We start from the raw sequence: 13,452 nt of genomic DNA, 5'->3' as shown, positions 1-13,452 counted from the left end.
CCCCTAAATAGCATTGTGTCTGCCAAGCAGGGACTGCGGAGAGCAGTCTTTCCTCAGACCGCATGAGTGTGGGCGAGGGGTGCGCCTTGCTTCTTGCTCCCTTCTGTCCTCTGCTCTCTGTCCTCCTTCCTCTTGCTTGTTTCTTGTTCTCTTTCAGCCCCTCAGTTTTTCCTTTTTACTCAGGCTCAGAGCAGGGACTGCGGAGAGCAGTCTTTCCTCAGACCGCATGAGTGTGGGCGAGGGGAGGGCGGGGAGGTGGACGGCTCCACCGCGGTGCGCCTTGCTTCCTGCTCCCTTCTGTCCTCTGCTCTCTGTCTTCCTTCCTCTTGCTTGTTTCTTGTTCTCTTTCAGCCCCTCAGTTTTTCCTTTTTACTCAGGCTCAAGGCAGACGCAGGCACCACTGAACCAAATCCGTGGCCCCAGTGGAAAGTTTTTGGTGATGATCTACGTACTTCCTCACAATCTAGTCCTGCATTTAGTGGGGTGTACCCTACCTTCCTGACTCCTTCTAAACAGGCCACAGAAATGAGTCTTTCTAATCCCAGCCACCAAGCTAAGCACCAAGAGGGATTCTAAGCTTAGCACTTAGCACGAGGGAGAGATCAGAGCTTTCAGCAAAGTAGGGAAGTAAGACCTGGTATGAAACAAAAATCATCTGCACATTTCCTAGGTATGAAGACTCATGTACAAGTGTTTTGTCCCTCATGTGATCCCTTAGCACCTAGTCTGGAAAGCAGAGCTCATCTGCATACAGTGCCTTTGGGCAGGAAACCTTGGCAGACTCTGCCCCCCCACCCCCCACTGAGTGGTAGTACTCAAGTCTCACCTGCTTCCTGTGCTGCTTCTGACTTCTGCTTCCAGCCTTTTTGTCCCTTCATATTTATCCCTGTCACCGGGCATGGTGGCGCAGGCCTATAATCCCAGCACTTGGGAGGCTGAGGCAGGAGCATCACTGTGAGTTCAAGGCCAGCCTAGGCTATAAAGTGAGTTCAGTCTCAGCTACATAGTGAGTCCCTGTTTCAAAAAACAAACAAACAAACATACTTATCCCTGTCTTCTTTTTGTAACTTTTTTAATGTTCATGACACACACAGCCTTGCAATGGAAATCTTCCGAATGCTTGCCTTACAGGAAATACCAGCTGAATGGAGAATGAAAACAGAGATCCAGAAATCACATTGCTTATCTAAGCACAATATTACAAATGCTCCTCAATCCAACAAACTGTCAGGCTCAAATCTCTGTTCAAGTTTGTCCTTCCTAGCCAGGTGTGGTAGCACAGGTCTGTAATCCCTGCCCTCTGGAGGCTGAGGCAAGAGGGTTACTCTGAATTCAAGGCCAGCCTAAACTACATAGTAAGACCCCTGTCTCAGACTGCTCCCCAGTAAAAGTTTGTCCTTTCTAGTCATGTAATATTCCACTAAAAGTGTCCCACAGAGCCAGGAGCCAACAGGTGAGGCATGCTGTGGTCTGGTCCACTCCTGAGTGAGCCCGCAGCCCTTCCAGCAGCCAGTCCTGCCAGGTTGGGCTGGGAGTATAAGACAGTGCTTGCTTACCGTACAGACTCCAGCTTTGGGGCTCACCAGACAGCTGCGAAGAGACGGGTGCAAGGCAGCTGGGGAAAGGCAAGCGGATGAGGGCAGGGGCTGTGGAGGTGGTTTGGGCTTCTCCGCAAGGCCTGGCCACCTTTGTTACCCTTCTGCAAATCTTGGTGGCCAGAGACACGGCAGCATTTCCAGATCTCACCCCTAAATAGCATTGTGTCTGCCAAGCAGGGACTGCGGAGAGCAGTCTTTCCTCAGACCGCATGAGTGTGGGCGAGGGGTGCGCCTTGCTTCTTGCTCCCTTCTGTCCTCTGCTCTCTGTCCTCCTTCCTCTTGCTTGTTTCTTGTTCTCTTTCAGCCCCTCAGTTTTTCCTTTTTACTCAGGCTCTTCTGGTTTCTTTTCCTTCTCCTCTTTCATATTTTTTTTTTCATTGTCCCCTCTCTTGAGATTTCCTGTTGCTTTCCTTTTCTTAGCTTTTTTCCTCTTACCAGCTGCCCTCCTGTTTTGTGAATATAATTTCTTCTTCCTTTTTACTCCCTCTGACCTGTTTGTATTTGTTTCCCCAACTCCATGTTTCTCATTTCTTCCTTTTTCTCCTCCTTCAGCATAATCATTGCAAATACATTACCTCAAGGCCTGGCATTCCCTCGTTTTCTAACTTAACATTTCAACCTCTTCAAAATTGAACAGAGAGAAGTACTTTTCCTGTTCACTTCTCTACTCTGGTCCATCTCCTCCCCTGAAAGATGAGTACTTTAAAATTGTGTCAGATTAGAACTTTAGAAACATCCAGGTGGCTGGGGGTTAAAAACTTACAGTGGGTCCTGGCCAAGGTGGTCAGGACATGGTAAACAGTGCGGAGTTGACTGCGTTCAGGTTGTAAATACACCCTCTCCTCTGCTCTGGCTTCATCTCTCAGGCTGCTGGAACAAGAATGCCTACCCGAGGCTGCAGGAATCCGGTTTCCGTGGAAACCAGAAGCAGTTGTTTGCCTGCTCAGCAAGCTGAAAATGAAGGAGTGGCTTCAAATAAAAGAAAAATAACTTAAGGGCTGTGACATGGAAAATGAAATTTCACAAAAACCAGGTGGAACAGTTGTTTAATTTTTAAAGTTTTGAGGGGAAGCATGCCCAGAAGAACGGTTGGCGAGAGGAGCATTTTTCTTTTTGGTTCCTTTTTGAGTTCAGAGTGCCTTAAAAAAATGTGTCTGCTGAGAGGAGCACTCACTCACCCGGGTGGTGGGCTCTTCACCTGAAGTCTGAGGAGGAGCTGGGGTGGTTTCACTTTATCATGGCAGGGAAATGAAGAAGAGAAGTATTTTTATAGTAAATTTTCCCTAAAAATTGTAAGTAGGAAAATAACTTGTTTTTTTAAAGGAATATTTATCATTATGTATTATGTCAGTAATTTGAGTTGTATCATATTCTGTAGATCAAAATGTGAAACAGGGCCACTGCCAGCAGTGATTCTGTGTGTGGTAAACCATGTCGCTGAGTGTGAGTGTTTTACACTACTGTAAAACAATGATGATTGCACATTCATAAAGGTAATACCCTAAAAACCTTTGAAATTACATTTCAATCATCAAAAGTAAAAACAAAATACTTCCTTCCTCTGAAAAGTCACAAATTAATATGTTCATGTTGGGCAACCTTCCGTTTGTCAGGGAAAAACGTTTGCCGTCGGACAGGTTTGGCAACAAGCACCGTTTCTGGCATAGATCCCTGCCGAGTGTCCCAATGCCCTGTCACAGAGGCAAGGGTATCTGAAGAAGTCAAGGACAGGTTTGGCATAGATCCCTGCCGAGTGTCCCAATGCCCTGTCACAGAGGCAAGGGTATCTGAAGAAGTCACCTACTTTTCCAACCAGTGAAGCTGGTGTCGTAGAAAGTATGAGCTGTATTTGTCCTTGTCCGTTAAACCAGGTTTTCCAGGGCCATGGGTTCCACTAACGTTACTGTAGCTCATTTGGACTCAGGGCACAGACCTGTTTAATTTTGGTAACCCCATTTCACGTACACTAAAGCGATTAGAAATATGTGTGTCAGTTGTAAAATACAAATTCCAAGGCAATTTCTGTGTTGTCTTGGGAATTTTTTCATGGGCTCTGTGTTAACGTAAGAAATAAGGCCTAAAAAAAAATTTCTCAGATATAAGTAACCGTTGAAAATTTTAATCTGTACCTATTGAGTTTTGTTTTGAGTTTTTTAGTTGATTAGAAAATATGAATAATTATTAGTACATAAAGTTTTATGTATGTTAATATTTCCTTATCCTGCCATTCTCATTTTAGAATTTTTTTTTTTTTGAACATTATCTCCTCCACATGTCCCAGGAATGTTTTAGTGGTGAATCATTGGCAGCAAGCCACGCACGAGAAGGCAGGGGCTTCCAAGGAATTGGGCAGTGACTACTTCAGGCTTCTGAGCGCCGAAGAATACCGTTTGTTTTTTAAGTTCGTTTTCTTTTTTCACCATTAATTTTTACACATCGACATGTGTGGTCTTGTAAGACATTATTTTTACATTATCTAAGTTATACATTTAAATAACCCTAACAATGCGTATATCTAGTCTCTCTCTACTTGGGCTTCATTAAGCCTCTGTTTACAACATATATTTAATCATGCCCTATATTCTTTTTTTGATTTTTAGCATAGAGAACTTATAAGCAAAAGTATGGCATTGACAATATTAGCAAAGATGTTTTAAAAATAAAATCAGAGATGAGCCCACCACGTACACCTCAGTGGTGAAAGTCTAATTTACATTAACATCCTGGAAAGCAGTCTAATTCAGGAAGTGTCTGAGTAGCCAGGCACTTTGCAATCTGAAGTAGGTCCTCACTTGTCAGTGTCTCGTAACATTGTTTTTTCCGACCCCAGATACTTGTTTATTTTATTTCTTTCGTGAATAGACAGTAAACTCTGGGAGGACAGGTGTATGTCTGTTTTGCCCGCTATTCAGTAATACACACCTAACGTAGTACCTGGCGAGTACCTGCTCCATAGGCACACCTTGTATGTATGAGTAAATGAGTATGTTGCTATGGAAGATAGATATTTTTTCCCTTACAAGCTCACATTCTACTGGAAGATACTGCACTGATCTGTGTGGTAGGTGCTCTGATAAAGTAATAGAAGAAAGTCAAGCTGCTTAGAAGGCTGGGGCAGGAAGGGCATACATTGAAGGGCAGCCTGGACTACTTAATGACATTCCGCCTTTAAATAAAAAGGGCTGAGAATGTAGCTCAGTGGCAGAGCACCCCTGGGTTCAATCCCCAGTACTGGGTGGGTGGCGGGTAACTAAGAGTTAAAAGGGAAGAATGAAAGATTTTCATGAAGAAAGCATACGACATGAAAAAGTGGAAAGCAGCCAGATTAGAGGCTGTGAACATAAGAGGTGAAAGGGGAAACTAACTACAGGACAGACAGAAATGCCACGCCAAGACACCTGAATCTTGTCCTGCGCAATGTGGAAACCATAGTGGAGCTTAATAAATGAACTACAGGATCAAACGTGTGTTAGGGAAAGCTCTAGTTGTTCTAGAGAAAGCAGGGGTGCTGTGAAACACTGCAGGAAGGGAGAAGAGCTGGAACGCTGCATTGTAGAAACTGAAAAATGGTGAAGCCCAGAGTTAGAGCAGTGAGCGCAGGGTTGACTCAAGTGATACTTAAGGGAGTAATGACAACTCCCTGTGTGCTGGGTGGGCAGGTCTCGTGTGGTGTCCCATTGGTTGTCTGTTCTGATGGTGGTGGTGTTGTTCATTGAGGGAATGGGAGAAGCGTGGTTAGAGTGGGGAGAAAGTTCAATTAAAATGATTGTTTCCTTTAACCGCTTCTACTCTTTGTATTCTGGGTTTGGACACGATATTGGTCATTTAACCAATCTGCTGAGTACTAAGTTACTCCAAAACTTAGCTATTTAACCCAGTAAATATTTGTTGCCTCACAGCTTACACAAGCCAGGAGCTTGGTTGCCTCTACCCAAAGCCTGTGGTGAAGGTGCAGTAGGCCCAGGGCAGGGGCTGCAGTCACGTGAGTGGTCAAGGGGGGTGGGAGCATCTGCTTCTGGGAAGGGTTCCTGGACTGGTGCAGCGGAAGACCTTGGTTTCTCACTGTACATCCTCAATGCAGGGACTCCCCAAGGCCCACTTGAGTGGCAGCTGGCTTCCCTTGGAGAACAGTCCCAGGAGGACGCCTGGCTGTCTTTTGACCTAGTCCTAGAAGTCAGTCGCTGTGATTTCTGCCATGTTCTCCTTGTTAGAACCGAGTTGCTAAGTCTACAGTCTTTTTCTTATTTTTTAAGACAGGATTTCTATGGCTGGCTTCAAACTCGCAGCAATCCTCCTGCCTCCACCTCTTGAAGGGAGAAATACAAAAAGAATTTACAAACGTATTTTTAAACTGCCACACGGGCCTCTTAACATTTTAGGGATGTAGGAAAAGAATTAGGTTTAGAGTAGAAAGAAAAGTTTTTTCAGATTACTACCAACATGTTAAATCTGAGGTAGAAATAGCTGTTTGTGTCAAAGATATTTAATAATTTGAGTCTTGATATCAAAGGAGATGCATTATCAGTACAGAGTTAATCATGGGTCAGTGTGTGGTGACTGAAATCACAGCAGAGGGAAGGTAAGATTACTTGGCAGGAATGAGTGGAATAACAAAGGAGTCATAAATTGAGCCACAAAGGGTAACCATAGAAGTTCAGAGAAGTTTCAGTACAGTGGCTAAAATGCGTGCCAGATTTATAAGCCTGAAGGAAGAAACAGAATGTGGGTTCGAATCAAATTATTCATTGTCAGCTGATCAGCAAAACTTGGGAAATAGTTTTGTGATTTAGACCTCTTCAACTACAAAGGAAGTTTCATTCCCTGTTCTACTTGGATGCTGGGTATGGCCCAGTTTAGCATTTCTTTTTTAATAGATCTTTAATCCACTTGGATTTGAGTTCATTGCATGGTGAAAGATAGGGATCTACTTTTGATCTTTGGCAAGTTGAAGGCCAGTTTTTCTAACACCATTTATTAAAGAGGCTATCTTTCCTCCAGTGAGGATGGTTGACTCCTTTGTCAAGGATGAGGTAGGTGAGTATGTCTGGTGTTTCTGCATCTTCTAATCTATTCCACTGATCCTCGGGTCTGTTTAGAAAAGAAACACTAAACTTACTGGAAAGTAAATTAGGTAGAACTCTTGAAGACATTGGCATAGGAGACGACTTTATGAACAAATCCTCAGCAGCATGAGAACTTACACAAATGTAGCTGTATTGCTTGCTTTAAATGTACCAATAAACTTAATAGGAAAAAAAAGCGATCAGTGATCACTTCTCGGCCTTTGGCTGAAATCAAGTGTAAAAAGTGATCAGACTAACACAAATGTAGCTGTATTGCTTGCTTTAAATGTACCAATAAACTTAATAGGAAAAAAAAAGCGATCAGTGATCACTTCTCGGCCTTTGGCTGAAATCAAGTGTAAAAAGTGATCAGATGAGCTATGAAAGGTTTTCTTTTTTTTTATTGCTGTACATGCCTGGTATAACCTGATTAATTATTTAAAGATTGGACTGGAAAGCTTGAGTATAAAGAACCCTAACGATTCTGTGATGAGCAGCCTGAAATTTTCCGTCCCTTTTCAAGAGAATGCATTTCTTGCGGGTGTATGGCATGAATCATGTCTAATTGCACAGCACAGGAGAGGCCAGAGGCCAAACACATTAATCTAAGAACCACACTAATGCCGTGGGTTTCCAGTGCTTACCTCTACCCCTTCAAAAAAAGGAGTTGATGTGTTCAGATGGAAGGAAAGAATTATTGGCAACCATCTTTGCAGAAATCTACCACAGTCCTTAAGCTGGTAGTAGGGGAGCTTAGACCAGGATATACTTTTCTGCTTTTCAGTCCACTGATTTTAGAGTTATGCTGTATTTCTCAAATACCACCAATACTTCACTGACATGCACACTGACCTTAGCCCCTACGCATTGTGGGTTCAGACACTCACTGTTATGGTTTACATCTACATGTCCCCCAAAGACTCATGCACTCACAGTGGGGCTTTTAGAAGATGACTGGCCCATGGGGGCGCTACAGCTGAGTGCTGGGGTCCAGTCAGAAGAGGTGGGTCACTGGGGGCGTGGCCTGGAGTGGTTTGTCTCCCTTCCTGGCTCTTCTCTTGAGCTCTGCTTTCTGTCCCCCATGCAGTGAGCAGCTCTCCTCCACCAGGCCCCTCTGCCAGGCAGTCCTGACCTGGAGCCAGTGGACTGTGGACTGAAACCTCTACAAACTGAGCCAAAATAAAACTTCGCGCCTTTAAATTGTGGATGTCAGGTATTATATTTCAGAAACAAGAAAGTAACTAAGATAGTTGCATACTCGGTTAATTAAGCAACTAAATAAATACAACGCAAATAACGAGAAAGAAGAAGCCAGAGTATGAATTGGTCATGGGCCATTGTGTCTGCAACTCATTTTGAAATCAGAAGATTTAATCCAGGCATAATGGTGCAGGCCTGCAATCCCAGCGCTCAGGAGACTGAGGCAGGAGAATGGTCATGAGTTTGAGGACAGCTTGGGCTACATAGTGAATTCAAGAGCAGCCTGAACTACATGAAAAGACACTGTCTTTTTTTAAAAAAAAAAAAAAAAAGGGCCAGGGATTTAGCTCAGTGGTGCTGCTGCCTATCTTGCAAGTGCAAGGTCCCAAGTTCGATACCCAGTACAAATACATATTTTTTTTTTTTGAAAATTTAGACAAAGAAACGTTAACACTTGGGCTTGATGACAGATCATAGGAGTTAAATGTACTTTTTCTGCAACATGTCTGTGTGTAAGATTATTCCAGGTGCAGATGTTTTTAAAGAGTATTATTCCCAGTGAGATCCTATAGGGAGGTTACAGAGAATGAAGGCTGTTGGAGTGGCCAATCCATAGATCACAGCGGAGTGAGCCAGTGTCGTCAGAGCAGGCAGGGACTGAGTGGACTCAGGTAAGGAAAGGGTCAGGGAGCACACAGAGGCCATTTGGAGAAGTGTGCAGAATGGAAGGTAGGACAGTAAGGCAGGAGAACCCAGGCAGGTTCTGTTTTTGTTTTCAGAATGATGTGAACTTGTCCGAGTTTACTAATTTGTGGAAATAGCCTGTCACCTGTACGGTTCATCCATACCTAGAGCTCTTCCAATCCCTAGATTTGTAAGAGCTTTTAGCTAGTGCCTCTCTTACCTTGCTCATTTGTGGGTTTGTTTGCCAATTTGAGTTGGCGTTTTGTTATTTATGACCAGAATCATCCCAACTGACCCAAAAAAAAAAAAAGGTGTGATAATTGCTATCTAACATGTTTCAAAGAGGCACAAAATTAAAAGTGCTGAAAGTGATAGAGGGAAACCAGGAAATTGCTGTTTTTTCAGGTCCAGAGCATGCAACTTCCTTTGTAACAACAGTTTTCCAAAAGTATTTCCTGTGAATTCCCACTGTACTTATCATGGCACAAGGTCTATCAGACATTGTCTCACATTATTCTTTGTCGAGTGTCTATTGTCTGTACAGTTTCTAAGCAATGATGGTGTCTTTGCACAACTGCATTCCTAGCCCAGGACTGAGCTCAGGCCCGGGAGAGTTGTGTCTGCAGTGGGCGTGAGGAGAACTACACCGAGAGCCCCCAGAAACCTGCGTGTTGCTGGGTCACCTTCACCTCAGCTTTAAACCTCCCCATTCTCAGACAACTGCACAGCCAGTTGTGCATGAAGAGAGAAATTAAAAGCAAACAACAAAAGCCTTGTGTTTATTAAATGCCACAGAAATCTTCCCTCAAGGAAGAATAAAGGTCCACGTTTGGGGTACATTTTTACCACACTGACTTAACTCATGCTACAGAGAGAAATTAAGCAAACAACAAAAGCCTTGTGTTTATTAAATGCCACAGAAATCTTCCCTCAAGGAAGAATAAAGGTCCACGTTTGGGGTACATTTTTACCACACTGACTTAACTCATGCTACTCTAGCTCATTGACGAGCAATGAAAGAAGTACACATTCAGGTTGGAGTTAACAGCTTGGAAAGTACCATATTTCAAAACCTCTTTCAAGGGGTAATCAAAACACAGTGAATGTTTACACTTTTACAGTTCATGTTGGAAGACACTGAATACTCCTCAGAATATCCCCTCTCTTCGAGTGCTTATGTCACTGTTCTTGCCACTCTGACCAGTACTGGAAGACCTCTTTCATGTCTATGTGAGAGCTGATCCAAAATACGGCGAATGCCGTCCAGCGGAAAGACAGGCTCATGAAGACATTGACTGGACCCGATACCGTGTAACGTCGAAGTCTTCCCCCAAGGTCAGCGTGACTGTGACAGGTAAATGTCCGAGGCAGCCAGGACTGGGCCTCCACACCTGCTTTAAAAAGTGGCGGGAACCATGAGATACTTGTGTTCAAATCAAGAGAGGCGTGTTTTGAGGGGCATTAAGAGCAATGTCCCTTTCACTGTAACCAATCTGTATAATTTTAAGCAGTCATCCTGTTTTTCTGTCATACCTCATAACAACCTTCTGCCAGGTGGTGAAACTTGTCAGGACCTGAATCTCTGAATCTCCTAGCACGGACGCATCAATAATGGCAGACCCTCACCTCCAGTCGCTGATGTGCTGGGAGGAAGACACCCAACTTGGTGCCTCCTTGGTGCCCCTTTCCGGGAATGTTCCCCAGTGCTGAGTGTACCCTGTCATCCACAGCCTTGGGAACTGGTATTTCAGCAGGCCCCATCCAACTTCCACTTCTGCCTCTAAACTATAAGGTGTTTGGCTTAGCCTGGTGGGTAGGAATCCAAGAAATAAAGAGTGTGTCGTGACCGGGGACAGCTGTACTGACTACGTATCTCTTCATGCAACAGTATTTACCGTGCTTCTGAAATTAATCCATTGAAAGTTAGAGTTGATTGACAAACAGGTACTTAGTCACGCTTGGAAGAAAGAAGGTCCGGTGTGCTCGTGCATAGTAGAATTTGTATAGACAATAATATGCCAGGAGTGATGGTGCACACCTGTAATCCCAGCACTCCGGAGGCTGAGGCAAGAGGGTCGCCGTGAGTTCAAGGCCAGCCTGAACTACACTGATCACTGTACCCTCAGTTTTAAGTTAAAAAAGCACCTCCCCTGAGGCAAAATCTTGTCTCAGAAGAAAGGGAAAATAAAAGGAAAAAAGAAAAAGTGCTATACATTTTAGAAGACAGAAGGATTTTCAGTGTTTCCATCATAAAAAAAAAAAGACATGCTTAAGGATATAGACATTATATTCACCCTGACTTGGACCCTGTAGTATGTATATGTGTACTGAAATAATGTGTGGTACTCCATAAAATTTGAAAGTGTCAATTTAAAAGATAAATATATTGGTGGGGTAGGAAGGCATGAGACCTTAGGAGGCACTGAAGTGATTTTCCCTGATCAGAAAGCATCTTCAACAATAAAGAATTGAGAATTTTTTTAGCTGAGACATAGACCCAGATTAAATGAGTAAGATGTATTATGTTTCAGCAAATGAAAAATTAATGTTTTTATACACCAGAGACACAATCTATTTGAATCTCATGGAATTTGTGTTTTATTTTTAACCTTTTAGTCATGGGTCCCAACAAATATGCAAAGGGCACTTTTAGTATTGTAAAAAATAAATAATTGAACATGTTTTGCATGAAGAATGTCTGCCCTCTGCCCTGGCGAAACGGACGTGAATAATAATTCCCAAGCGCTGCAGTGGGCAGCTGGAAATGGGTCTGCCCCACTCCAGTCCGCGGTCTCACGGTGACACAGTGAATTTTCTTTTGAATTTAGAAATTGGGGAAATTGAGAAATCACAGGGCCCTGCCCATGAATGCCTCAGTACCCCTGTGTGCCGGGAGCCTAATGAAGTCCTTTTTCATTCTGTAATTCAGCGGGGCTCTTTTTGCTGCCGACATCCAGTGCCAGAAAACTTGCATTCTGCAGGAGCCAGGACTGTGGGGCTTACAAGTGCCTGAGGCCACATGTCATTCTGCATACAGGGGACTGCTGAGCTTGCTGTCACCAGAACTTCCGACTCCCAGGAGCCGGGACCAGCAGTGGGGGTGGCTTCTGAATGTTGAGATTCTGAATGTCAGCTGCAAGGCAGAGAGGCAGAGAAGCGCGGGGGAGTCCAGAGCTGGAGCTTGTCGGAGGCGGTTGAGGGCGCTGAGGCAGACTCTTAGCTCCACTGTTCGCTAAGTTCACCTCCCTTTTCTCCCAGCCGTGGTCTTTGCATCTGCAGAATCCAGATGGCCCCCACCCAGCATATTCCACAGGCCAGAGTAGCCACCCAATAAATAACGGATATAGAAATTCCTATTGGTCCTCCAGTCGCTGCATAAATGTGAAGTGCTGTCAGGTCAAATCAGAGAGGCGCCACTGGGGCAACAAAGGCGCAGGGAATTTCAAGCTCAGGCAGAACGGGTGATAACATCGGGGTGACGGAAACACAGCACATGGAAATAGCAGGTCAGCCAAAGAGGCGCAGGCCTGGCCAGGGTGGCGCGGGGGCAAGGGGACACAGGAGCCTAAGGCGGGGGAGAACTCTGAATAAGGGGTCGAGGGCCTTGGTAGTCCCGGCCTGGGGAGAGATCAGAAGCTCCTTCGGGGGAGCGGGGAGCAGGGCCGGGCAGCAGTGGGCAAGGCGGCGTTACCGTGAGAGCTGCGCGCAGCACGGAAACCAGAAGTCTGCAGGCACGACCGTCAGGGGAGGCGCTTTTTTAGCTTAAATCTAAGGGTACAGTGATCAGTTTTACCTAGCAAGCTGCTCAGCCTCGTTTCTTTTGTGCCAGGCAGGCCGATCCTCTTCGAGAGGATGCAGGCAAGCCTGGGGAGGCGAAGGTGAGGGTCCTAAGTCACTGGAGGTGGAGGTCGAGTGACAGCTGGAGGCGGGTCCCTCAGACCTGCAGGCTGGGGCTCCTTCCGTCCTCCATGCCCAGGGGTGGAAGGAATCCGGGAGCCCTTCTGAAAATTCCTTTGGAAAACTGACATCATTTAAAGTAGACTCTGAACGTGGGAAAGATCAGTTACCTCCCAAGAAACTCGCTTAAAAAATAATGGATGGCTTTTTTTCCCTCCAGTGCTGGGACGGAACTCCCTGACCTACATCCCTGGCTCTCTTTATTTTTTAATTGTGAGCCAGTCTCACTAAGTTGCCCAGGCTGACTTCGAACTTGTTGTGATCCCTCTAACTTTTGAAAACTTAGATTCTGGGATATAGGCAAGAAAAACAAGTGAGTCAAGCAGCTGAGCCCAGCTGCCCAAACCAAAACCTCTGCTGCCTGCTGGAGCAGGCCATGGCACGAGCTTCTCCTCGTTGTTTCTGAGTCTATTTTGTATTTATGTTAATGTTTAAATGGTCAAAGTGCATGCAGCAGCCTTGAGAGGGACGATGGGGCTGTACCAGTTAAAGCTAAATAGTAAGGTGGAGGGACAGAGATAACTAATTTTTTCCTCCTACTCCTTTTTTAAAAGAGTCTCACTATGTTGCTCAGGCTGACCTCAAACTCCTGAGTTCAGGGGATCCTCCTGCCTCAGCCTCCCCTTTACCCTGGGATTATGAGCAATCTACACTCAGACTGAGTAACTGACCGATTGATTTTTGTGAAGATTGAACCCAGAGCCTCCTGCCTACCAGGCAAGTGATTGATCGCTGAGCTCTCACAGCCCTGCCTTGTGTTAGCCCGTCCACTGTCGTTCACTGGAAACTGCAGCGCACGGGGCTCCCCCTTCGTCATGGCAGTATTTGGTCTCTGAGACCTTTTCGTGGATGTACAAGTTCCTTATCCACAGATAAGTTGTTGTCGGGGATTCTGTTTCACCCACTATTTTTTTGAACATTTTTATCTTTCCCCCTCCATAAATTACTTT

General features: G+C 44.9%; 1 protein-coding gene across 5 annotated transcripts in view; it reads left to right on the top strand.

Moving 5' to 3' along the window:
* Ice2 (interactor of little elongation complex ELL subunit 2) overlaps positions 1-4,769 on the top strand; it is a 47,256-nt gene extending 42,487 nt beyond the window's left edge. For 4 of the 5 annotated variants that reach the window (XM_010641233.2, XM_010641232.3, XM_010641234.3 and 1 more), the window contains one exon: positions 2,465-3,316. In XM_010641233.2, the coding sequence (XP_010639535.1) occupies positions 2,465-2,593 (129 nt within the window). In that variant the 3' untranslated portion in view covers positions 2,594-3,316. The other variant, XR_004514304.1, reaches the window with a different exon arrangement.
* The last annotated feature ends 8,683 nt before the right edge of the window (positions 4,770-13,452 follow it).

Source organism: Fukomys damarensis, unplaced genomic scaffold (assembly GCF_012274545.1).
Source record: "Fukomys damarensis isolate Sample0158 unplaced genomic scaffold, DMR_v1.0_HiC HiC_scaffold_25, whole genome shotgun sequence".
Classification (NCBI taxonomy): Eukaryota; Metazoa; Chordata; class Mammalia; order Rodentia; family Bathyergidae; genus Fukomys; species Fukomys damarensis.
This window is presented reverse-complemented; position numbering and strand designations above follow the sequence as displayed.